Source organism: Penicillium arizonense (genome assembly GCF_001773325.1).
Source record: "Penicillium arizonense strain CBS 141311 chromosome Unknown PENARI_contig001, whole genome shotgun sequence".
Classification (NCBI taxonomy): domain Eukaryota; kingdom Fungi; phylum Ascomycota; class Eurotiomycetes; order Eurotiales; family Aspergillaceae; genus Penicillium; species Penicillium arizonense.
This window is the reverse complement of record NW_019173278.1, coordinates 1,662,680-1,687,909: the sequence shown is the minus strand read 5'-3', so window position 1 is coordinate 1,687,909 and position 25,230 is coordinate 1,662,680. Positions and strand designations below refer to the sequence as shown.

At 48.1% G+C, this 25,230-nt stretch overlaps 9 protein-coding genes across 9 annotated transcripts; 5 read left to right on the top strand and 4 right to left on the bottom strand.

Annotated features, from left to right (window-relative positions):
- Positions 1 to 2,967: 2,967 nt before the first annotated feature.
- On the top strand, positions 2,968 to 4,112 carry PENARI_c001G01412 (uncharacterized protein; the record flags this gene model as incomplete). Its single annotated transcript, XM_022626231.1, has 6 exons — positions 2,968 to 3,167; positions 3,228 to 3,361; positions 3,415 to 3,567; positions 3,617 to 3,817; positions 3,882 to 4,007; positions 4,063 to 4,112. The coding sequence occupies 6 exons, from the start codon at positions 2,968 to 2,970 to the stop codon at positions 4,110 to 4,112; spliced, it is 864 nt and encodes a 287-aa protein (XP_022493320.1).
- Positions 4,113 to 4,638: 526 nt separating this feature from the next.
- On the top strand, positions 4,639 to 6,691 carry PENARI_c001G07038 (phosphate transporter; the record flags this gene model as incomplete). The annotated part of the gene is made up of 5 exons (XM_022626684.1): positions 4,639 to 4,701; positions 4,758 to 4,865; positions 4,945 to 5,276; positions 5,329 to 6,239; positions 6,294 to 6,691. The coding sequence occupies 5 exons, from the start codon at positions 4,639 to 4,641 to the stop codon at positions 6,689 to 6,691; spliced, it is 1,812 nt and encodes a 603-aa protein (XP_022493807.1).
- A 221-nt stretch (positions 6,692 to 6,912) lies between these two features.
- PENARI_c001G11682 (transferase family protein) lies at positions 6,913 to 8,505 on the bottom strand (the record flags this gene model as incomplete). The annotated part of the gene is made up of 1 exon (XM_022627047.1): positions 6,913 to 8,505. The coding sequence occupies one exon, from the start codon at positions 8,503 to 8,505 to the stop codon at positions 6,913 to 6,915; it is 1,593 nt and encodes a 530-aa protein (XP_022493319.1).
- Positions 8,506 to 9,081: 576 nt separating this feature from the next.
- On the top strand, positions 9,082 to 11,417 carry PENARI_c001G02907 (fungal specific transcription factor domain-containing protein; the record flags this gene model as incomplete). Its single annotated transcript, XM_022626343.1, has 5 exons — positions 9,082 to 9,097; positions 9,210 to 9,505; positions 9,556 to 11,107; positions 11,195 to 11,256; positions 11,319 to 11,417. The coding sequence occupies 5 exons, from the start codon at positions 9,082 to 9,084 to the stop codon at positions 11,415 to 11,417; spliced, it is 2,025 nt and encodes a 674-aa protein (XP_022493396.1).
- An 824-nt stretch (positions 11,418 to 12,241) lies between these two features.
- On the bottom strand, positions 12,242 to 12,737 carry PENARI_c001G06334 (uncharacterized protein; the record flags this gene model as incomplete). Its single annotated transcript, XM_022626632.1, has 2 exons — positions 12,242 to 12,640; positions 12,684 to 12,737. The coding sequence occupies 2 exons, from the start codon at positions 12,735 to 12,737 to the stop codon at positions 12,242 to 12,244; spliced, it is 453 nt and encodes a 150-aa protein (XP_022493214.1).
- A 634-nt stretch (positions 12,738 to 13,371) lies between these two features.
- Positions 13,372 to 14,235, top strand: PENARI_c001G08402 (protein tyrosine phosphatase-like domain-containing protein; the record flags this gene model as incomplete). Its single annotated transcript, XM_022626793.1, has 4 exons — positions 13,372 to 13,579; positions 13,641 to 13,857; positions 13,987 to 14,120; positions 14,174 to 14,235. The coding sequence occupies 4 exons, from the start codon at positions 13,372 to 13,374 to the stop codon at positions 14,233 to 14,235; spliced, it is 621 nt and encodes a 206-aa protein (XP_022493153.1).
- Positions 14,236 to 14,855: 620 nt separating this feature from the next.
- On the bottom strand, positions 14,856 to 16,688 carry PENARI_c001G09859 (glycoside hydrolase family 47 protein; the record flags this gene model as incomplete). Its single annotated transcript, XM_022626904.1, has 1 exon — positions 14,856 to 16,688. The coding sequence occupies one exon, from the start codon at positions 16,686 to 16,688 to the stop codon at positions 14,856 to 14,858; it is 1,833 nt and encodes a 610-aa protein (XP_022493346.1).
- Positions 16,689 to 17,869: 1,181 nt separating this feature from the next.
- On the top strand, positions 17,870 to 19,794 carry PENARI_c001G04256 (flavin-containing monooxygenase; the record flags this gene model as incomplete). Its single annotated transcript, XM_022626452.1, has 2 exons — positions 17,870 to 18,503; positions 18,557 to 19,794. 2 exons carry the CDS (start codon positions 17,870 to 17,872, stop codon positions 19,792 to 19,794), a joined length of 1,872 nt encoding a protein of 623 aa, XP_022493717.1.
- Positions 19,795 to 23,458: 3,664 nt separating this feature from the next.
- On the bottom strand, positions 23,459 to 23,807 carry PENARI_c001G04544 (uncharacterized protein; the record flags this gene model as incomplete). The annotated part of the gene is made up of 2 exons (XM_022626473.1): positions 23,459 to 23,520; positions 23,582 to 23,807. The coding sequence occupies 2 exons, from the start codon at positions 23,805 to 23,807 to the stop codon at positions 23,459 to 23,461; spliced, it is 288 nt and encodes a 95-aa protein (XP_022493327.1).
- Positions 23,808 to 25,230: the final 1,423 nt, after the last annotated feature.

The following is a 25,230-nucleotide window of genomic DNA, read 5'->3' as shown; positions in this document are numbered from 1 at the left end:
CGGCATTAGAAGCAAATTTTCTCTGCCCAGAAAGCTGTATACAGTAGCAACCGGTATCGCCTTCCATGTCAGGAACAGAGAAATCCTCTTTTGAACCGTAACTACATGATACGCTAATCCAATTATGAATAGCGCGTAGTATCGTTTTGTAGCTAACAAGGTATAGATAACAGAAGCTTAGATACCAGTATGGTGATACAAAGGTCTAGAACTAGGCGCTGGACTTCTGGAAGGTTCGATATAACTCAGCAAACATAGAGAGAGGTTGCTATCTTGGTGGTCGGCTTGCGTAAAGGATTGGCGCATAGAGCATTTTACTTCTTCGTATCCGCGGTTCATTATCAAAATTACCGCACATGGCAAATTGCTTTCAAACAACTTCTCGTTGATATCCGCTGCTTGTACGCATATGTATAGAATATTCTTGGTGGTCAACGTTATCCATAAAACCAAAACTTATGGTACCCTACTCCAATTGGATCCCAATTCTTTAATCCACTGTTGACTCCATCTCCCGCTTTTGTGCAAGCCTCTCTGACCGACGAGTACCAACTCGGGGCACGACTGCACGCATACACCCTGACTTTCCGCCAGTCCTAAGTCTGAAAGAAACGTGTAGGCCATCCTCGGTGATCGATATAATATGCTGTAAGACGTGGTGCGGTGTTGACTGTAAGACATCATGGCATAGTTTCTCCTGACGCTCCCTTTCCAAATGCACTAACTCAGGCTCTTCGCCCATAGTCTTGGGTGGTAACATGTGAAAAGTCAAGGTGTTGAACACGGCGTCTCTTTTGGACGTCTCCCTGGGAAACGGAAAGGGCAGTCCTTTGTTTAGTCTTGCTTTCAATGTCAATGTTTGGAGTCTCCCAACTCCCCATAACATGTCTGCAATTTGGGAGCTCGCGTTATATTCTCGATGTCGGGTGGCAAAGAAATTGGAACCGATCTCTTTTGCCGCCATGTATGTCAATTTGGGCTCAAAGAAATGACAACACTCATCCCACATATAGGTGGGAGGACGGTGCAGCAGCAAATTGCCAACTCGTGAATGCAGAGCCAGTGTTTGAGCCTTGAAAAACTACGGGCCAGAGTATCCAGGACACCTTGAGGGGGCTATAATCAGTCGATCATTCTTAGAAGCTCAGGATAAACACATACCCACTCCTCTTTCTTTTGATATCTCGAGGTTGAGAGAACGATAAAGAAACGAAGTTGCCAGGTCATTCCTAGCTTTCGAGACGAGGCAGAGACTGGCCAAATCATTTTTGTTCTGGCAGCACATCTATGGTTCATTGAGTTCCAAGGCCGTAAGACTTGAATATTTGGATCAACATACGCTTTCACACACTAGATACCAGGCGTACCACGTTGAGTCTGTGAAGCTGCACTGAGCTTTCTTGGCACGCTTCCTTTCTGAAGCGGGACCTTCAGAAGATGCAAGCCGGTTTCATTTTTGGCCTTGGACTGGTGTTTCTGGTCCTGGTAAGCGATCAGTCAACAATTCTCGAAGAAAGTCCATGTTGGAATTAGAATATATGTAATGGAGAAAATGCAGTGCAGATCCGGCAATGAGATGCCACTAGGATCGCATGGCTTCTATTGGTAGGACTATGGGCGGCAGATAATAACCGTAATTACATAAGTCAAGTCCTACGTAATCTAATTTACATCGTTTTTTTTGGGTATTATAAACATTCGGCTTTGTGACGGATCGTGAAATATGAGGGTAACCATATACTGGTTTAGAACCGCATGTGATTAGGGTTTGGGGAAGCTCCTCTGTATTGTCCGGCATGGAAGGCGAAAGCGATCGCTACAGTAAAATATGAGGAGGAGCATAAGCCGCGTGGAGAAATTGGTCCATGACATCTCGAACGGACTCGCAGCCATTAATTTCCCGACCCAAGGATCGAGCAATCTTCACTCGAGCCAAATTTGGTCTCGTCCGATGTGGCGTACAATCAATATTTATATCCACACCCGACTTAATACACGAAGAGGATAACGGGGCTCCCAAAGCCGATAATGTACAGATGCGGCTAACGGGGGCCCCATAGAGCAGAGTGCCCACCATGTTGACAGGATGCATCCTTCCGGAGTGGAACACCGATTTACCTAAAAAGCCATTCAGCCGGGTAATTGTCCGTGCACTTGGGTGACTGGTTCTGAGGGCCGTAAGGGGAAGGTTGCAAGCCTGTTCCGAGTGATATCCGAGTGCTGTTGCCAGACACGTGCATTGATACAGGGTTGTTTATGCTGGCTCGTTGGGTGTCGCCAAGGGTGTGGATTACCGAGTACAGTCTTTCAAGGCTCGGCACTGGTTGGCATTACTATTGTAAGCGATGCAGCCGCATCAGGCAGCTGCAAGAACCAGAGCTATGACCATGAGATATCGATCGGCATGAATTTCCAGATCATTTCCAGAAAAGTTCAGAGCTTCGGCGGGTATATTTTAACTTTTTATGATCCTGTTGACAGGTTCCAGTGGTTTTGGCGAAGTATATGGGTGCTCGATGATAGAACAGTAATAATTAGGAACATAGGCAAGTTAGAAGTTCTAAGCGACAATGTTTGGATATACATATCTAGCTCAGCAGCCCGTACAGTAGTTATATGAGAGAAAAAGAAATAAGGTGGGATGACATAACTCATACAAACACATTGAGGCCACATGGAGAGGGTGGAACCCCCGGGATGATCTGATAGCCAGCCATTTCACCACGTTCCGCCCTCCCGATTCTCCACATATTCTGGCTTACGCGCTCAGAATGTGATGGCTTCGTACTTAATCCTGTAAGGCCTGTGGCCTCTTTTAGTATTTTTTGTTATACCATGGTCAAAAATGCCACTTTCGTTCCTGGCCGATCTTTTTTCTCGGATCCGCTTGATCGTCGCCTCCAGTTCGCATGCCACTTTACCTGTTCCACTTTGACTCTGTGATTTTTCCCTAGCGGGTAGGAGACAATGAACTCCTTCTCTTCGCAAGACTTCCAGGAGTGGGTGGACCGACGCCAAAGTACCGTTTCTTCCTCCACAGTGTCGTCCTCGTCAACGAGTATTCTCTTCCCGAGCCCCGCGACCTCTCCTGGGTCCAGCTCGAGGAAGCAGTCCTGGCAGTCCTACGATGATGTCGTGCGGCTCGAACTGACTCCTTCGGTGCAAATGTCTGTGCTGTGAAACAGGGTCGAAGATCCTCTGGGGAACTCGCACTGACTGGTATATAGTTCGTTTGTGAAACAAGGACAGCTGTTTAAGCTGAAATACACATATATTGATGTCTGCAAAGATGCGACGGGTGCGCTGAGGTGTTTGGAGCTTGGGGGAGGACTTGGTCAACAGACTCCTTTCGTACACGGTTGTGAGTTGCGCGATCTCTTGTCCGAGGAGAGATGCTAATCAAGTGTGATTTAGTTTCAAATACAAAGCTTCCTGTTCCGCATCTGGAGCATCCGAAATCTGGCGATGATTACCCTCTCCGCGTGTCTTTTATGGAGCAACAGACGATACAAGCAGCACATACGGTGTTTATGACACAACTTTCATATAAATTCGAAAACTGGAATGGTATGCGACCGAGACATCCCGGTCTTGAGCCTCGGCTTACAGTTTGCAGATTGTGTACGATTTCAAGAAATTCTACTTGGCTCCAAGCTGATATTCATCGGCGGGATGGCCGAGGCCAAATCTAAAGGTCGAGGAGAGGAATGCATCAGCCAAAACCTCCGCATCCTCCGCGGCCACAATGGGAAACGCGTGATGCTTTTCTTCGCTAACTCCCAACGGAGGGAGCTCAAACGATACGTCTCTATTCCACGTGAGTCCCCTCTGCCTAGGCATAGCCCCCTCTTCCGGTGGCGGCATTGCTAATTTCCGGGTAGTCAATTGTGTCGGGGGTATTAAACCGCCGAAAAAGGCTGGGCGACCAGCCACACTGGATCTAAATCCGAACTTCGAGATTCTGTCTCAGATGAGGACTTTTACAGTCCAGTTTCTCGACGATGATGGTCAGTACGCATTCAAGTTCTTTCATTTCACGTCGCTTACATTCTTTGATTTTAGACTGCAAGGATTTCTGTCAAATGCTATCATACGACCTGACGATTGGATGATTTGATAGAGGGGCCGTAATTCCCGCAGTTGACGATAATGAATCTTGCATGACGGAGTTCCTTGGCGAATGGGGGGACTATACTAGCATGGACATAATACGAGATACCCCCTGGGCATGATAGACCGTTACCGTTTGAAATTAATTCTATTTACAAGGCTGATACCGGAACAGAAGCAAAGCCGAACCTAGTTGATCCATATAAGTTAAACGAATTACAATATAACTTAATAAACTCCGTACTTAATCCCTCGTGGGAAAGTGACCGGACAATTAGTAGTTACCCCGGCAGAGATGTCGACAAACCAAGCATCAGAATGGCAGCACGTGGAGCGTCTGACCACAAGCTTTGGCTCGTTCCCGCTTAGACCCGCATTAGCGCGTGCAGGGACGTGCGGATCTTTCTCAGATTACGTTATGGCCCTCGTTATGGGTCTTATAGGTTCGTTCCTGCTATTATTTTGCATATTTCATATATGTGAAGCAGATTTTGAATAGTTGAAGCTTCCTTCTTCAACTTACTCATCATGGGCAAGTTCCACGCCCGGTTGTACAAGACCGACCGTGCGCGGGACTTCGAACACGAACAGGTATGAACCCCCCACCTTGTGTGTTCAGGAATGTGCTGACAATGGTTGCGATGTAGGATCGATATGTTCGTATGCGACAGATTTACGAAACGATCGACCGGCAGGGTTTCCAATGGATTGTGGTTCTGGTCGCCGGTCTCGGGTTCTTCCTTGATGGTTATACTGTGAGTAACAAAGAATGAGGGGGGAATTCTGGATGGAATCCTCGGATCTTTCTTGAACAAACTCTGATATATGATCCAGCTGTTTGCCAGTAACATGGCCCTCCCGATGATCTCCTACGTCTACTGGAGAAACGATACCTCCTCATTACGACTCACATGCATCAACATCTCAACGTTAGCGGGGACTTTACTCGGACAAGTGGCTTTTGGATTCCTCGCCGATAAAAATGGACGAAAGAAGATGTACGGTGTCGAATTGGTGTTGCTGATTACCGCCACGCTTGGTGTGGTGATGTCCTCTCGTGGCGAGGACGGAAGTATGAACGTCTATGGGTGGTTGATCTGGTGGAGAATCTGCGTTGGCATTGGAGTTGGTGCGGATTATCCACTTAGTGCCGTGATTACATCCGAGTACGTCCATCCTCCTTGGGAATGTGGGAAAGGATAAAACTAACAGTATCAGATTTGCCCCGACGAAGCATCGCGCCCGCATGATGGCCAGCGTCTTCTTCATGCAGCCGCTTGGTCAAATTGCCGGTAATATTGTCTCAGTCATTGTGATTGTCATTGCTCGCAACAACAGTACAGGCGATGAAGACCTAACCCGCACGGTCGACATGATGTGGCGCTGGGTTCTCGGCATTGGAGTTATTCCCGGTGCAATCGCGACTCTTTTCCGATTTGCCATTCCAGAGAGTCCCCGCTACCTCGTTGATATCCAAGACGACCCAGTTACCGCGGAATTCGACGCAACGACACTCTTTAGTGAAAGCCCCGGGATGGTTGAAACTTCGAGCTGGGGCGTAGGGAGTTCGATGCAATTACCGCCGATCGCATCGATTGCTAGTACCAGCTCTATCCTCGACGATGACGAAGAAGAGCTTACCCGGCTACCGCCAGCTACTCTTAATTCGCACTGGCGACTCGCACGTACCGATATCATCCGGTATTTCTGGACGGAGGGTAACTGGCGCAGTTTGGCTGGTTGTTCTCTTGCATGGCTCCTGCTTGATTTTGGTTTCTATGGTATTGGACTATCGAGTCCTCAATTTTTGGCTAAGACTTGGGGTGCACTTCACATCTCCTCGGCCGCTCCGAACTGGATGACCGACGATAGGCCCCATGCCAACATCTTCCAGATGTTCTTGGATACCTCCGTACGCGGATTGGTGATTCTCAACGTGGGCAGCTTCGTCGGAGGTATCCTCCTTATTATCTTCGCTCATCGCCTTGATCGCGTCGCCCTTCAGAAGTACATGTTCCTTGCACTCGCCGCTCTCTTCATCGCCCTGGGAACGATGTTCGTCTGTCTCTATTCCGGACCCCCTGCTATTGTGGCATTATACATTCTGGGGCAAATTCTGTTCAACTTCGGTGAGACAAGCTAGTTCTCTTGATATTGAAACGAAGTGCACTAACAATCATCAGGCCCCAACGCAACGACATATATGATCCCAGCCGAAATCTTCCCAACCCGATACCGAGCAACCTGCCACGGCCTCAGCGCCGGCGCCGGAAAACTAGGCTCAATCCTCGTTCAAATATTCTCAACATACTACCACTTCGGCTCAGGGACGGGCGACGAATCAACCCGCAGGCACGGCATCGTTCTCCTTGTTTTTAGCGCCTGCATGATCATCGGCGCAGCAGTAACCCACTTCTGGATCCCACCTATCCAACAAAAACGCAATGGTCGCAGCAAGCTCTGGGGTGGAAAGCCTGAGACGCTGGAGAGTTTGGCTCTTGGACGTATGGGTCGGAAGAGTCGGGATGCCGATTTCAGGAAACGTGCTTCTCGGCATCGTGCGCTTTCAATGAGTGGCTAAACATTCTTTAGTATATTATTTCCTTTCTGTATTTCTTACCTTCTTGTTATATATTAGGCTTACATCTGCGTGGACTGGACATTATGAGACTGGCTTCCGGGGGTTCAGAGACCTACTATACATTATGGGATATGTGAATATAACCAATAGATACCCTCCAGTCCATTCGATTGGATATTAAAACGGGAAAAAAAGGAATTTCGCACACATAATCTATTACTTCATACCTCACAGCAATAACCACCAAGCAACCTCCCCATATCCCCCTCATCAAGATAAACGGCTACATCCATCCCTCCATCCCCAACAGCGGCATCCATAATCTGCAAACACCCCTCCATTCTGGGCATAACAGCATGAACATACCTCGGAGCACCACCAACCGCACCCCCACCCACAAAATCAACATCATACAACCCCAGCCTCGTCCAAGACGTAACAAGTGTATGCTCCCGTCCCAAAAACCCCTGCCAAAGCCGCTGCGGCGAGATCTCATGCGCTGCATCATGCAACATAGCCCCCATAGCCCCAGGTGTGAACCGCTTCATAGTATCTCGTATCTTGGCGGCTGTCTCGCCGAGCGTTGCCCGGCAGGTTTGTGACCCGGGCATGCCCACGTGAGTCAGGAATAATGGCGATCCGATAAATGTCTCCGGTAGGGCGGGTTTCACGCGTGGGCGTGCACCTAGGCTTAGATTTAGGTAGACGGGAGATTGGGAGGCTGTGTATTCTCGTGCTTTGGTGATGGATTTCCATAGGTGTGCGAGGAGGGCGTCTAGGCGGGAGATATCTGTTCTGGAATTTGCATCGGCTTGGGCTTGGGCTTGGAGATTGCGTATTTGTAAGCCTGAAAAGTGAAGTAGGGTGTAGCCGATGGGTCGGGTGATGTCCCATGATGACCAGGGCGCTGGTGTAGAAGGGGAGATTTTATTCTGCTGGATTGCGAGGCCGAGGTCTGCCGGTGGTGGCTTGGAGTTTTCTGTCGTTGGTATGCACATTTTTGGATAGCCCTCGTCGGCTGTATCCCACCAACTATAGCGATGCAAGGGTAATTCGCGTGCGGCTGTTGCGAGAGCCAAATCTGGCTCTGGGGCATCGATGTCGCCCGCAGCACAGCTGTCTAGTAATGCAGGATTGAAAACGGGATCTCCCATTATTGATGGTTCAGGCTTCTGGCCAAATTGCTTTTGACTGTTGGTTGCCCATAGATGCACGAATACCATCAACGTCTGCGCATCGGCTAGACAGTGTGCCATCTTGATTCCGATCGCGTATCCCCCGCCCTGGAGTAGGTTTATTTGTACTTGCATCCCTGGAAGATAGACGTAGTCTTTCAGGTTATGCAGTGCCAATGGCGTGGATGAGATGAATAGTCCTTGGTTGAAGTCACCGCCGTTCCATGCTCCTGGTCGATTGCCACTGATTGTCGAAGCTCGCTCTTTGGTTGTGGGGACTATCTCGTCCGCTCTTAATGGGTGTTCAATTACCCTCCATTCGACGCCTGGGTCGGCTTCAGTGCCATATACAAGTAACGGTCGATTGAAGCGTTCTGTGTGGCTTCCGTTGGGTTGGATTGGTGCCCACTGGAGTTGGCCTGCCCATTGAGGGAATTTCGACAGGGTTTCGATAAAAGCATCCCGGAGATGGCTGATAAATGTCTCCTGGTTCAGATTTGTGGGTTTTTCATCAAAGAACCAAATCGCACCTGTTGGGGCAAAGCGCGCGACCGTTGCGTCCAGGATTGACAGGGGTGTTGAGGTTGGTGCGGACTGTTGAAGCCTTGGATGTAGCCTCGTAGACTCGAAGGTCGTCATATTGTCTATCTGAGTGAAATCAATTGCTAATGCTTGTCACATTGACAGCTGATCCATTTCCTTTTTATCATTTGGTGATTCATGAGTCAAGATGCGTCAACTCTACGCCAAGACGCTAACTAGGACCAAAGCAGAGCCCGAGGGCGAAGTTGATTCTTTGTCTCAGAAAAGACACACATTCGGACAGACAAGGCTGTCGAGATGCGTATCGCGCCATTTTCTAAGTGTCGACGTCGTAATTGTCGGCTCCGGGCCAAGAATCAACATGGGTTCAATGGTTCAATGGCTCTGGGAAGAATTTCCCATTGCTTCTCAGAGACAAGTGACATACATATGTCCTCAGTCCAGAGTCTTGGGCAGATGGCTTGATTAGTGATGAAGTCCAACCTCGCACTCGGGGAATTCCCTAATTCCGGAATTTGCCGGAATTCAGCGACGGACAACTTGAAAATACCGAGCCTAGAAAAGACCAAGTTGCCTACACAATCCGCGGCATTTTCGCTTTATCAAAATGAACAGCGAAAATATACAGCCAAACCCGCGCAAACGCCGGCGCCCGGCCTTATCATGCGAGCAATGTCGTCGGCGAAAGGTGCGGTGCGATCGGGCAATGCCCTGTGGGCCATGTACAAAGTCCTACCCTCCTTTGGCATGCCAATTTGTCCATGAGGGGAAAGCAGTACTCGATGCTAGATCGGAAGTAGCAGCTCTTGAACAACATGAGCCTGTGATACGGGCTTCCAGCTCTCATGATGCGCCAGCTCATGCCGATAACAGCACAGCTAATGCGGCTCGGCTGGCAGAACTCGAGCGCAGCGTTTCTATGCTTCAGAATCGTGTCAAGGAGCTAGAAAAAGATCGTTCAGTGGGAAGTGAATTAACACAGGGTAGCACAGATCGGCCAGAGACATTGATTCCTCCCTTGGCTCCACATTTGAATTCTTCGAAGCAAGAAACTAAACTGTTTGGATCTACACATTGGGCCCATGTATTTCAAGAAGTGAGTCCTTTACTTTTGATTATGAGTCTTATCCCACTGACCCGATTTAGTTCCACCATCTGCGAGGCATCCGCGGCATGGCCATCCATGAAGGTGGCCCCAGAAACGAAATAAGCAAATCACTCAAGGAGGCCCGGACGCTGAGATGGAAAATCAAAATTTGGCAGAAGCCACACGTGTTAGATCCAACTCCAGACCTCTTGGGTGATCTACCACCAAGAGAAGTGTGCGACAAGCTCGTGCAATCCTACCTTCGAACGATGGAGTTGATCTACAACGTGTTGCATGTTCCATCTTTCAAACAAGAATATGAGGCCTTTTGGTTAGACCCACAGTCTACCTCCATGGGATTTCTTATCAAGCTTCTTTTGATTATGTCTATTGGGGCTATATTCTATTTCAAGCCGGGACCAGCCAATGAGCTCCATCTGCCGATTCGGCGTTGGCTCCATGCCGCGCAATGGTGGCTCACTGGTCCTACATCAAGAGAAAGCGCAACTATTCGGGGCTTACAGGTACATTGTCTGTTGCTCCTGTGTCGCCAGGCATATGCGATAGATAAATGGGGGAACTGGAACTCTGCTGGTTCACTGTTGCGATTAGCTATCAGCCAAGGTTTCCACCGAGACCCAAAGAGCTTTACAAGGCTTTCTGCTTTTGATGCTGAGATGCGACGTCGCATATGGGCGACAATCTTGGAACTGAATGTGCAACTTTCCATTGATGCTGCTATGCCACCTTTGATCTCGGTCGATGATTATGATACAAAACCTCCATCGAATCTGGACGATGAAGACTTTGATGCTACAAGCGAGACACTGCGTTCTCCGAAGCCCAAAAGCCAGTATACCGATTCTTCAATTCAGGTTGCTCTTATGCAGTCCTTCTCAACGCGTCTATGCATTGCCAGAATTATCAATGGGTGCAACCGTGAGCAGTCATATGAAGCAACCTTGGCCCTAGGAGCAGAGTTGACAGAAACCTCTAAAGAGACTGTAATTCTCTTTCGCGGCTATCTGGCTCAAGCTGCTGGGCGTGACAATGGACCAACCCTATTCCACCATCGCCTCCTTGATACGATAATTCACCGCTTCCTCCTCAATCTCTATCGCCCATTCACAATCAAAGCTCTCCATGACCCACGATTCTACCTCTCTCGAAAGCTCAGTATTAACTCTGCTTTGGTAATGACTTCGCATGGAGAGAGCAGCACCAATTCCGACAGCAAGTCGCAACAGTCAAATCAAGACTTCTTCCGGCTTTGTCTTTCAGGCGCTGGCCTCTTCAAGGGATATCTTTCCGCAGATGTCATAGTAGTCATTGGATTAGAGCTCATAACCCAGATCGAGGAAGAGACCTCCCGCCAGCCCACGGTGCCTTCAGCAGTGACACTGGACGCTGTCAATAAAATGGCGCAAGCCGCTCGAGCTCCGCTCCTGCAGGCTCTCGAGCGCATATCAGATCACCTGTATCAAAGCATGGCGGCGGGCATCCCAAGCATGAAACGATATTGTCTTCTGAGGGGTATAATCGCCCAGGTCAAAGCTGCTCATCGTGATGAGCAAAGCATCCAGGCGGCAATTCGTCAGGCATTTATTGACAGTATGGAAACTTGTCGGGGCTTTCTTCAGGAGTATATCTCAAGGGAAATAAATCCCTCCGATGCTGATGGGGCCCTCCTGCCGACAGGTGGTATGGATGGGTGGACACCTGACAGTGCTCTGGCGTCGAGCTTAAGTTCTGATTTTATGGTAAGCGATATATTGCTCCTTATATCTTCTCGTCGCGTGAATCAGTGGCTAACTCATTCCAGATGCCGGATCTTGGCTTTGATACATTGAGCTTCTGGGATATAACACCCATTGACACCACGGGGTTCGATGCATCGACGTTGTTGAAGGACTATGCATGATATATTCGAGAAACAGTTATATTCGAGATCAGTTTTAACTCCATACTCTTACGACTTAACTCGCCAATCCTAACTCGAGACACGCAAATGTAATTTTAGTCCTTCCCGTAATAACCGTGCACATCTGTATCGTATTCACTAGTAACTACAAATAAGTCCTTGTTATAGTACCGTAATTCCTCGTAGAAACCAATCGAATCTTTCGAGCAAACAGATCAAAAGAAGGGGATAATATCTGGCAAGACCTTTCTTCCACTTCCTTTCTGTTTTAGTTTGGTCTCCTCGTCACTCGTAGCTTCCGCCTACATTCATCTTATATCTAATAGGGGCTCTGTGCCGTAGAGAACTATACCCCATAGACAGAATTGCTTCTCTATTCCTATTATGGCTTTTGATATCTACTACCATATTCGTCTGTCACAAGCGTCTATTAAAAGCTGGATACTCCCGATAAGTCGGACCCTTCCTTTCCCTTCTTCCATCATAACCGAACGTTGCCATTACTAATAAGGGAAATTGTATAGGTGGGCACGAACACTGAACTAGTCAACTAGGAGAGAATAGAAGACACAAGTTTGGGGAAAAGCGAGTGTTGAAGAGAAGAGAAACTAGAGAGGAGCAAACTGCCACTTTATACATAAAGGTGGTAATCTGGCCGAGAGAACCCTGAAGCCACTGAACGAAAGAGAATTTAAGCCTATAGCACCTTATGCATAGCCGTGGGTAAGGGGCAAGGCCTAACTCATACTAGACGGCTCGTCAGTGTCAGTCAATTCGTCGATCACTTCGATCACTTCGATCACCAATATGCCTACCAAGAATGTTTATAGTTGGCTTGATTTTTCAGCAATTCGTTGAAACACTGCCGATGGGTCCAGGAAGGTCTCAGCCCGATAGCACTTCACACGCCCGGCATCATCCTTCCGGACAAAGAACACAGCAAAACCGGGAATAGTGATTTCGTCGGTGTCTAGGCTGTCACCTTTGACTAGATATCGGATGGTCGCGGCTTGATAGATACGAGGGGGAATATAGTCGAAGTAACGGATCTCGTGGGTCATCATGCCTAGTTGGCCGAGGACAGTTTTGAACATCTGCCGCACCTCGTTGCCCTTAATCACAGGGCTATTTGCATATTGCATCTCCACATCGTCGGTCATGAATTCGTCAAGCCATCGATCGGTGTTAAGGGTGGCACTCGCCCTATGGAACTGAGTATCGCTCTGAGTTAGTTCTCCTGCGATTTTCTGGAAGACAGAGCCTTACCGCTTCTAGCCACTTCAATACGGCGCCATTATCAAGCTCAGGACCGGCTGACATTGTGAAAATGAAATAAGGAGGGTCTAGGGTACGAGACTTATTGAAATACAAAATAAAATAGGCTTTCAAAAGCCCGCTGGAGACCTAGCATATAACTACCTAGCTCCTAAACATTGCTTATAAATTCAAAATTGACTAGAGCTCCGATTCATAGCACATCTCCGAGAAGTTGGACCGTGCGTATCTATCTTATCCAATCGCAGGTCCATATTCATTTATATCGGTGTTGGTCTGCAGATTTGATTATCTACACTGCAGTAGTCATTCAAAACTAGCCCCAAGCGGCCATAATCAGGCCCAACTCCAGAAAAGTCTTTTGTTCTGGTTGCCTCACCGGTGCGTCGGTATGAATTTGCGCTATCAGCCCCGACTGAAAGTTGGAGCGACATGGGGCTTTTTATTTTTTGATGGGTGATATGCCTAATAAGATATGAAGGAAGGATATGCCTCTTAGTTGAATTGTAGCGGAGTTGGATCTTTTTGCCCAATTAGCTACACAGAAATAAGAGATTTGGCAGCAATCTAGCTGCTGGTAAAACCACTTAGTTCCTAAAGTGGTTAGTACGGTTAGATTAAACTGATCAGAACACGGAAACCCCACTTAAACGTGTCAAACTCAGTACGGAAAAAGACAATGCCAACAAACAAGCCTCATCCAGCCAGTCAGGTCTACCTGCTGATATATAACACTGTCTGTGCGGCCCTTTGGCTTTATATCCTACTTGCCACGGCTTCCACGTTGATCTCTTCCCGGGATATCTTAGCCGTGTACACGTCGCTCGAAGCCTGGACACGATGTGCTCAAACCTTAGCTGTGGCTGAGATACTGCACGCCGCAACAGGTATATACACCTCCTGACGGCCTCTAAGAATTGATACCTAATTTTGGGCTATGAACCGCAGGACTCATTCGCTCTCCTGTGTTTACCACATTTACGCAGGTCTTTGCCCGCTCCGTCCAGGTCTGGGGTATCAACTATGCATATCCTGATGTCACTGGGCCCTCGCTGGCCTATTCGGCGATGCTTCTAGCCTGGGCGACAGCTGATGCGATCCGGTATTTGTATTTCGCTATTGTGTTGGCGGGATATCCCGTTCCGCGAGCTTTGAAATGGTTGAGGTAAGTCTCTTTCCTTTACTTCTTTATTTATTTAATTTTGGGTTTTTTTCTTTTTCTCTTTTGTTATTCGTCTATCGCACAGTCAAATTTGCTCTTGGAGAGCAAGAATTCTAAAATTGATGCTATTAGATACTCTCTTTTCACAATCTTGTACCCCGTTGGCATCAGCAGCGAATGGTGGTTGATGTTTCAGGCGACCAAAGTCACGGATAACCAGCCTGTGGCGGCCCTTTTTGCCTTCTTCCTGGGTCTATATGTGCCTGGTAAGTGACAAGTCCTTTCTCTTCACTCCGGATTTGAAACTGATAGGTGGCAGGCTCGGTGATGATGTACTCGTATATGCTCAAGCAGAGACGTAAGGTTTTGGCTCGTGAGTAAGCTCTTGGCCTTCTTCAAGTTGCCAGTGACCTAGATGTGGAGAGCCACCTGCATGACTTCAACCTTAGCTAAGAATACTTTACTCTGTGCTATTTCCATTCCCTTGTCTCTGAGCCTGGCGACCTATATCCATCTGTTAAGAGGCGCTGGCATGCCAAATTGTTGTTCCCTATCCATATCCAAGACGATCATACGGAGCCGGCGCGAATATAGGGAAGCAAATCCCAAAGATACTTCGTAAAAGTTGACTGGAGGCATTTGCCGATGCCACGTACTCCCTGTAGGACTCCATGACATACTGCTCCATGGCCTGAGTACTGAGGATTACTCCACAGCCAAACACCGCTGCTCCAATGTCGACGATGGTATAGCCGATCGCAATAGCGGCATAATGAACGCCGAGGGGACAGCTTCAGGATCAACTTCAGCAGGCTTGAATGGAATTTAATATGCAAACTTGACTGTCATCTCTGAATGCAGAGGGAAAGTAAGCTAGTTTATTGATGTGCTTGTTGATAAATTGACATAGTATACAATAGTTTGTACCAATCTTTTTCCACTGGAAGGATAAGATATCCGAGCATAGAGAGAATACACCAGCGGGCAGAAAAGTAGGTATATCACAGCTTAGACTCTGACCATGATACCGTGGGAAGTTTCAGCGGGTGCCCTCCGGCACTGAACACAAAGTCATCCAGACTAATCAGATCAGGAGAGCTGAACATGAGGTAGAAATATTTCAGAGTCTGCGACATCCAGAAGCTTGGCATAGAGTCCACGCGGATCGGCTCTCTGTCGACGGTAACATCAATGATAGCAGCGTTGCCATTTTCCACCTGAGTGGCATTTTGAATTGCCTGGAACATATTCCAAGCCATATCAAGCAAGTCCTCACGGCCAGTGATCCGATAAAGAGTAAAAATACTCTCAATTGCCTCCGGTCGCAGATTGCACGCGGTATCTGGGATACTGATGAACCCCCTGGGCAGATGATGATCTTTGATGAAAGCATCCACATTGAGATATGCATCTGGCTCGAGCTGTAGGCTGTGCGCTCGTTTCCACACTTCCTGCTTCCAGTGCCACTCGTTCCATGGGCAGTCTGTTTGCGATGCGCAAGGGACTGTATCGTAGACTTCTGGCATGATGCCCAAGGGCATGGTTTCATGCGCCCAGGTGCAACCGTCGACCAGTTTGTGTGCGATTTTCTTGTGCATAGGTATTTTGAACAGTGCACCTCCTAGTGCAAACATACCACCTGCAAAACAGGAACGGTATTGCACTTGTGATTCCAAGTGCGTGCGTGGCTTTCCATTTTGCGTCGTGAATACTCGAACAATGCCTGCTGTGAGGATGTCCTTTTCTTCTGGGTTCATTGGTCGGAAAAGATTGTGGCCCGCGGCTGTGAATGTGGCTTTTTCGTACATCTTGCGATACATCGGCACGTTGCCTCCAAGAAGGGCATATGCCCCAGCAAGCGACTTATACAGGGAATTTGTTTCTGTGCCCAATGTGAACATATCGCCATCAAAGAGCTCCGCTTTGGGATTAACAGAGACGGGCCACAGGCCTGAAAGCTTGGTAGAGTCCTGCTGTCTATCAAATAATTCCATGACTCGCTGGGCGGCGTCAAAATATTTTGGATCGCCCGTGATCTGGGACAGCCTGATAAACTCCAAGGTAAAAGAACCTAGCTCCGCTGCGAGAATCCCTTCCTCGGCAATCTGCTCTTCCTGTCGAGCAGCCCTGTGAGAGTCCCAATGGATGATTGGCATCCTATTTGGGGTGTCGAAAGCAGCATAGAGCATGTCGCCTAGTTCAGTGGCCTTTTTCCGCAACCTGAGATCACCGCTGAGATCGTACGCTGCCAAGAGACCTCCGAGGAGACGTGTGTTAACCTCATGAGTGTTGATTTCGGGCGATGCGGTATCTTGAAAGTCAATGTTTGTGACTGTGGCCACGACCTTCTCAAAGTCGTCACGCATTCCCATGATCCACAACGTATCGAGATTGTCCACCAATGTCGCACCCCATCCACCAAGACCGTTTGTGTGGGCACCACTGAGCGGTGCAAGCTCATCTGTCGACCAGGCAAGAGCCTCATATGATTTCCAGCATCGTTCGAAGGCGTTCTTCACGGCTAGTTGTCTGCTTCCCTGATGCCATAATGTGAAGTGAGATAATTTCGAGTCTACTAATTGGATCTTGGGTAGCGTGGGCAGTCCCACTGGCAGAGGCTGGGTCTCGGCAACTGGGAATCGCACAGGCAGAGTGCTCCAGAAGGAGTGTGGGTTGTCTTTGTCGTTTGACTGGTGTTCAGATGTATCCTGGACAGTAGGTGCAGAATTTGGGGGCTGAACATCCTCAATGTTTGTGCGGTGGTACCGGTATAGCAAGAGTAAGATGGAAGCTGCGAGGAGAATCCCGAACAGTTGACGAGTAGCCCGACTCATGATTTCACACTGTAGATCTCACCAGCATTTTCCATGTGAGGTATAGCAAGCATGGAAGTCTAGCAATGCAAGATTACGAAGGATGGAAAGTGTGACAAGAAAGGAGATGAAACTCTCCGCGTTAAAGCAAGCGGAGCTCTGGGCACGTAACGGAAAATTGTGAACATTCTCGGCTTTGCCAAGAGTGGAATAGGAATTCAATAGTGAGGAAGCTTCACGGGGTTCTAGACTTGTTCTGAACTTCGTTCCGATATCGTATACAGCTGACGACGCTTCCCTCCGGTGGGCGTTAGTTGCATTAGTTGCATGATTCGCCGCTCTTCAATTTGGGTTAGTATCGGTATTATAGTGTTAAGCTTGGGTATAAGCAGGTTCTATTTACGGTCAGTTTTCCCAGTTTGATTCACGGTAGGAGGATCCATGGGAACGCAATGAAGCAACAGTGCTTGAATCAACTCGGAACAGCAGAAACCACTATGTGGGGCCGACATGTTTCAACGGCCTAGTGCGACTGTTTAATTTGGAATACTCCAAGAAATAGCCAATTGATAAAACGTGTATGTATAAAGAAAAAGAGAGACACAATAAAAATAAAATAAGAAAAAAGAAAAAAGAATAGAAAAGAGTAGAGTACAAATGCAATTGTCATATTCGGGAACAAAACGAAAGTGCAAAAAGAAATGTGCATCATCCGTGAATCGAACACGGGCCTCGTCGATGGCAACGACGAATTCTACCACTAGACCAATGATGCTAGTTGATGTAAGGATGCCCACTAAAGTGACACATAGACCAGAGCGTTCAACATGAACAATTATTTTGTCCCCCACCCTCAGGGTTGAGGTGGAAAACTTTCTCTTGTTAATAATAATTAATTGCGTTGTAATGCCTTTGCACCCGCTCTCATTCTCAATCTTATTTTCATCGTGATAGGAATTTGGTGTAGTTCGTTGGAAAGTTGACATATATTTACATGTAACGTGGCCAAAAATAAAGTGCGTAACATTGGAAGCGATCTCGGGAGATCTCCACAGCGGGGAAGATGTGGTTGGTACCTTTTAGTGCGGGGCAGCCCAGGGAGATGGCTTAAATACCGTTCAACGGGTATGAACCATCTCACTTTTACCCTTCTTCCCTCTGCAACACCCCCAAACAATCCCGTCTTCCCCCGCGTTACCATCATGGCCTCAACCGCCATTGATTTACCGCCTTCGAGGCAGCGAGTCGAGCCGGGATCCTGTGATATCCCACTCGGTGAATTTCCCAAGACCAACGAAACAACCCCCGAGGACCCAGACAAGATTGCGAGTCAGATCATTGACCAACTGAACCTCAGCCTTGTCGCCAATGACAAGGAGACTGTGTCCGGGCTTCTTGCCGAAAATGGATATTGGCGTGACCACCTGTGCTTCACGTGGGATCTCCGCACCATCAAGGGCCGTGAGGAAATTATTGCATTCATCTCTGGCCAGGAAAAATGCATCATTGAAATTGACCGGGGCTCGCCCCTTAAGGCTCCACATGCTGGTCCCATTGACGCATTTGGTGAGGTGCACGGAATTGAATTCTTCATCAACATCACGACCAAAAATGGAACTGGAAACGGTATTGTGCGGCTTGCGCAGGTTGGCGAGAGATGGAAAATATTCACTGTCTTTACTTCCCTGACTGCTCTGAATGGATCCAATGAAGCCACCAACAAGAACAGACCCACTGGTGTGCAGCATGGCGCGCAGGAAGGCAGAAAGAATTGGCAAGATCGTCGCCTTGCTGATGAAAGCTTCGAGGAGAAAGACCCTGCAGTTTTGATTGTCGGTATGTATCAATGAACTGTCCTCACAAGGATCTCAGCTAACACAAGGGATTAGGTGCCGGCCAAGGTGGTCTCACTGTCGCTGCACGTCTGAAGATGCTCAATGTTGACACTTTGCTCATCGACAACGAGGAGAGGATTGGAGACAGCTGGCGCAAGCGCTATCACCAGCTCGTGCTCCACGACCCAGTGTGGTTCGACCACATGCCATACCTTCCATTCCCGGACAGCTGGCCCATCTTCACGCCCAAGGATAAGCTGGCCGATTTCTTCGAAAGCTATGTCAAGCTGCTGGAATTGAATGTCTGGACCCGAACCGAAGTCAGGTCTACATCGTGGGACGAGGACAAGAAGCGATGGGAGGTCGTGCTAGAGCGCAGCAAGGAGGACGGGACCTCTGAAAGACGCCTCTTGCACCCACGCCACATTATCCAGGCGACTGGTCACTCGGGAAAGAAAAAGGTGCCTATTTTCAAAGGGATGGACAACTTCAAGGGCGATCGTCTCTGCCACAGCTCGGAGTTCCCCGGTGCGAACCCAAACTCTGAGGGAAAGAAGGCGGTTGTTGTCGGCTCGTGTAACTCCGGACACGATATCGCCCAGGATTATTATGAGAAAGGATATGACGTGACCATGGTCCAGCGCAGTTCGACCTGTGTGATCACATCCAACTCCATCACGTCGATCGGGTTGAAAGGCTTGTACGAAGAAGGCGGCCCCCCAATCGAGGACGCAGATGTGTACTTGAACAGCATTCCCTTTCCTCTGTTCAAGGCGCAGCAGGTCAAAGTCACCAAGTTGATGAACCAGAACGATGCCAAGATCCTTGAGGGACTAGCAAAAGCGGGATTTAAGGTTGATATGGGACCTATGGACGCCGGTCTTATCACGAAGTACTACCAGCGCGGAGGCGGATACTACATCGACGTGGGTGGCAGTCAGCTGATCATCGACGGCAAAATCAACGTGAAGCAAGGCCAGGAAATCAGCGAGATTCTCCCAAAGGGAATGCGATTTGCGGATGGCTCGATGATTTACGCCGACGAGATTGTTCTTGCGACTGGATACCAAAACATGAGATCTAATACTCGGTTGATCTTCGGCGATGAGGTGGCTGATCGGGTTGGTGATGTCTGGGGACTTGACCAGGAGGGTGAGTTCCGGACTATCTGGCGGCGAAGTGGCCATCCTGGATTCTGGTTTATGGGTGGCAACCTGGCTCTTTGCAGATATTACTCCCGCATTTTGGCTTTGCAGATCAAGGCTATTGAGGAGGAAATCACTACTTACTGAGTTTTGAGAGTGGACATGGACAGTAAACAGTGCCAGCCAGTGATAATGAATTGAAATGAAAGCAAAGTTCACGGACATCTTCGTCTTAGATCCATGCACAAAATGAACCCGTGGCTGTATACATATGTACCATAAACCGATCCACCTCTCGATTTGAAAAGTCGCAGCCTAACATTAACACCATTACACCACGGATATACAAGATATACAATCCCCAATCCCTAAATCCATAAAAAAAGCTATTGATTCATAAACTCAACCATCCCTCCATAGAAGCAACCCAAACCCCAAGCGTCAAAACATGAGTATAAAGCCAATTCTCCAAGTTCCCATAAAAATCCTCACCCCCAGAGCCAGCAACAGGATCCGTCAACAACAAACACAAACGCAAATGCTCCAAAACAGAACTCTTCCGAACAGTAATCTCCACCCCATCCCGGGTCATACACGCAATCCTACTCTTCCGCCGTGCCTTTCGATCAATCGCCACCAAAACAAACTGATCAGCGTCACCATCTTGTCCACCGTTTGAATTTGGGAGGGGTCGTTTCTCCCATTGCATTAACATTCGACATTCTTCGGATCCGGTGGTGTTATCTGTGTTTTTTATGATGAAGCGGTAGTTTGATGGCCGGGTTCCTCGCTCGGATTCTGCTGTGCTGGGGTTTGGACTGGCTTGCCAGATACAGCGTGCGTCCCGGAAGTGGATTGCCGAGGCTGGGTCGTCTTTTGATTGGTTACACATTGCTGCGATGATGTCTTTTTCTTGGGTATAGTGATCGCTAGTTTCTGATATTTCTTTTGGCTGTTTTTGTCGTGTAGTGGTGACATAGGGTTCATTGAGTGTCGCATAGATATCCCTCGTGCCGAGTTTTGGGCGATGGGGAAATCCCCTTGTTAATTTTGATTTGCGAAGTGGTGGTTGCCATATTTCTAGTACGGGCACTGGTCGGTGATTTGGGGGTAGTTGTTGGATTTGCAAGAGTAATTTGGGACTGAGTCGGAGTCGTTGATGAGATTTTGGGGGTGGGCGTGCTATTTGGAATTTGGCTTGGATTTTGATTTTGGGATGTGATGGAGTTCTGGGATTGTGTTAGATATGCGAAGCAAATATATGGCCTGGTATTGTTCTCTTCGTTCAAAGGGTTTTACTTACCGTTCCTCACTGGCTGTGTCGCTTTCATAATTAAGAGACCCGGGAGAACTCATGATGGGATCGTAGAGAGTTTGAATTGATGTGAAGAGAAAAAAAGACTCAAAGACAGAAGGTCAAGCTTTAAAAGTGCGTTGAACTAAAGAATTCTTGACCCTACCGTACTCGTATCCCAAGGTGAGCACGAGCCATGTGGAGAAAATAGACATCTGGCGAAAAACCCGAATACGGGCAGTTTTTCTGCTTAAAACAATTGAAGTTATTTGCGCTGCCTGAAAGCTTGACATTTTCACGAGACATCTGACACAAATTGACATCCTCTCATTCACTGGTGTCCCGATCGCGGTTTGCCCGAGGCTAGGCATCCATGCTCCATACCGCATTTAGAAATGATTGCGATGCCAAGCCCCAAGGACTGACTTTGAGCTTCAGGGCAACTTCTTACTTGAAGCTGTGGATCATGATCGGCAGACGTCTCGATTGTTTGTGGTCAAGGCTATTGGGGCCGAGTCAGTACGCCCGCGGGTGAAGGGCAGTGAAGGGCACAGGGCGACATTCACTGCCTCAACATGGGAGCCTCAACATATGTATAGCGTTATTGAAGGTTGCGCTGGGAGATAGCCATAGCCACGGTATATGATGGAAATATGATGAATGCCCAGACAACGTGTCAATGTTCCTTAACACCTTGAATTGCTTACAGCCCCAAAGGGCGACCTGCCAAGCATCCTAGTGGGCCGAACCCCTTAGCCTCGCACTATAAAAAGACGCATTTCGGGCAGTTTCCTGCCCCGAATGCCGATCATACTTAGTGCAGTGACGACCCTTGCGAGACAATGACTTCGCTGTCGACAACATCAAAATTTGCAGGGCCAAGTTAGCCGTTCACCGGGCACAAGTAGAGTACGTCATGTGCGACAAGAGACTTCAAGCCCAACACAAATGGCTTCGGAATTCGGCGTTACTCGCGAATTCCGTACACCAAAACCAAAGCCTCGCAACCAGCAATTCTCTCAAACCTCTTTGATGTCCCGAGCTCCCCGGTGAGATAAGACCTCGCCCTTTACCCATGTTCCAACCCCCCAATGCGCCCAGTAACAAACCCTTTGAACATAAAAGAAATTAACAAGCCACATATCAACAAGCAAAACCAAAAGGCCAGTCAAAAACACGGCAAAAGCCGGCGATTCATGACAGACCCAAACTCCGCAGCCGCATTAGTGGAAGCGCCCTAGAGAAAGATCAAAGACCAAGCCGAAAAACTGAAACGCATCTGCCTCCAGCCACCAGGCTGCATACACGGCCAACGGCAGATACGTATGATAGCAAAACACCACCAGAACACAGCATACCCCAAGAAAGTAGCCCGAAGAACAAACGGATATACCCAATCAGGCCAGCTGCATGTGCTGTGAGAAATTTTCCCCCGTCATACGCTGCAATGCCACCGGAGTTTACGGCCTGGCCTAGGACTTGGGGTGCGAATGATCCCTGGCCGAATGGGCCGCAGAGGATCATATCTTGACACACTGTGTATCCGGTGGGAACGAGCAATTGAAATCCTAGAAAATGAGAATTGCATCGAGGACCGTAGCGAGGGCGAGACCGGCTCCGACTTGGAGGTATGCCACGATGTCGGGTACTTGGAGTTGTGGAGTAACATGGCTGAAGCGACAGATGACGCCGCCGCATGCGCGGATGTCAAGGCCGAGATGAAGGGGAGGAGAATTGCTGTGGGGATATTTTGGGTTCCTGGGAATTGGAGTTGGAGCTGGACGTGCGGGAGGACTAGACAGGCTATTATTGCAATGCCGGTGTTTATCCACCGGAGGATGTAAATTTCTAAACATGCTTTGTCGCCGTATTCCAGGACTGCTAGTGGGAGGATTGAGGTGAAGGCGATGATATGCATGAGAGATAGTGGGTGGTATCGGTATTGCAGCGTGTTTATGCAGAAGAAGGCAGCATTCGATCGCCTAGCTAGACGTGAGCCACTTTCTTTGGTAGATTTAGGCGATTGTCGGGGTTTAGGTCCATGGAGGTTGATTCAGTTTTGACGTCGTTCGTTAAGCTTGAGCCAAACGTATAGAGATGAAATTGAAGCAAAACAATCCATGTCTTTGTAAGTAATTGCCTTAAGGTCAGTTCACCGGGCATTGTGATAGAGCTAGGTTGAGTAGATGCGCCGAACTCATAAAGCATGGAAAGAGATATTAGAAGCCGAGATTTTAGTTGAATCAATTGCTAATGCTGTAGATATCAGAATCTGCATCAAAGGCTTCACATGGCTAGAAAAACAAGGTAAGTTGCGCCCACATAGATCCGGGCCACTATACCGTAACCATGAACAAATTGCCCCTCCAGACCGGTCATTCGCTAAAAATAGAAAAACCCATTGTACCCTCGGAATAGTCCGACCGTGACTCCATGTAACTCCATATTGCCCAGACTGTTTTCAAAGATGCAAAGCGTATTCGTAACCGAGTTCGTAAGAGTAAGAAAAGAGGAGGATCATGAACTGCTGTCTTTGACCTCGGTGTGGGGGCGATAGTAGCCCGACCCCGCTGGGGTATCTAATCACGGTTATCGATTAGCAAAAGAGCATCAAGAGATGAACTCGGCACTTTCACATACAGCGCGCCTCGAGATCTCGGGGATCTGAGCAGGCCTGGATCAGACCGTTGAACCCGCGTGCCCGCACTTCCGCCATGTACAGCTTCTGCTCGTAGCCCGCGCTGAACCGGCCATCCTCGGCATCCGGGTTTGGGTTATAATGCTTGAAGAGTGATGCACCCAGGGCTGTGAGGGCGAGACAGCCGACCAGGACGATGACAATGATGGCAGAGTGAGTGAGGCCCATGATGTGGACTCGAAATGGGGTCTTCTCGGATCGGAGAATTGTGGATCGTGGCGTTTGAGATGGTAGAGTAGCGTCGGGTCAGTGCATGATGAGTGGGAGCCACTAGGGCTGCAAAGCGAAGGTGCACTGCAATTCACGTGGAACGCAGACTAGGATGGTGACAGGGAAGAAAGAGAAAGAGGGTGGGAAGAGGAAAAGCGAGAAGCGAAAAGTAAAAAGTAAAGAAAAACACCGAGCTACACGAAAGCCACGCAAAGCGACGCTTACGCCAACCCGATCCCGATGCCTCCGATTTCCAATCTGATCTGTCCAAAGCTGGGTTCATATTGGCCTGATTTTTGGTCTTGGTCTCTTAGTCTCTTGGAACCGAACTTCACATTTTATTCACCGTTAGAAAACGCCTGAATAGCCAAAAATAGGCGATGATAAAAGTATGCTGACGTGGATGGATGACTCGGACCCATTTACCGGTTAAAGCTTGTCTCACCCAGAAGAGATCGGTGATTGGTCAATTCAAGTGTACAGGGTTCATTGGGAGTATACATTCATAGGAAAATAGCATAAAAACCACAGATACATAAGATTAGACACAAATCGAACACATAAGAGAAAGTACAGATCACAAACAGACAAAATGGCAACAGAAAAAGGTCAAGATACAAACACACCACCAAGACACCAAGGCTAGGCAGCAACAAACATAAAATGCCGCATAGAGAATCCTTCACACTCTGCCGAGGCAGGTTCAATCCGTAAATCCAAATATGGCGGGGATCTACATCAATTAGCATCACCCAAAATACAGCAGAAATTCACCATTACCTGTGTGAGTGCCAAGGTATTAGGTATTTCGTAGTGAGGTTCTTCTAGCGGGGCTTGCAGATCTATTGGTGATCAACAGCAACTCTTATCATTTCCAAATGACCACTAACATTTCATCCGGTCTTCCCGGAAGAATTTCTCTCTTTATCTCTTGCGATCAGGAGTCTAACTCGATGTTGGTCACAAGCTCAATTACCAAGATTCCAGGGTAACAGACCATCGGAAAACTCATATCATGCCACGAAATTTAGCAACAGGTTCAAATTTTATTTCCATGTGTTTCGATATAGTCCTGCTGCTCAGTTATTGTGCCCAATGCCCGAAAGACCAACACGGAAACAATGCAAATTCCTTCCTCCTCTCCTCATTACTGTATCCATCACGCATTTTGCTGTTTTGAAGTATAGAAAAGAAGCATAAAGAAAGAAAAGCCAAACTGGTAGAAAGTGGACAACAATAACGAAAGCACGTGAGCCAAAGAAGAAATTAAGAAAGATAGAAAGGTAGATTTTAGACAGTCCTGGAGCGATACAAGCAAATTTATAACTTTGGTGCTCTCGAGATACCAACTATAGACATGATTTGGCGCTTTCTCTTTTTA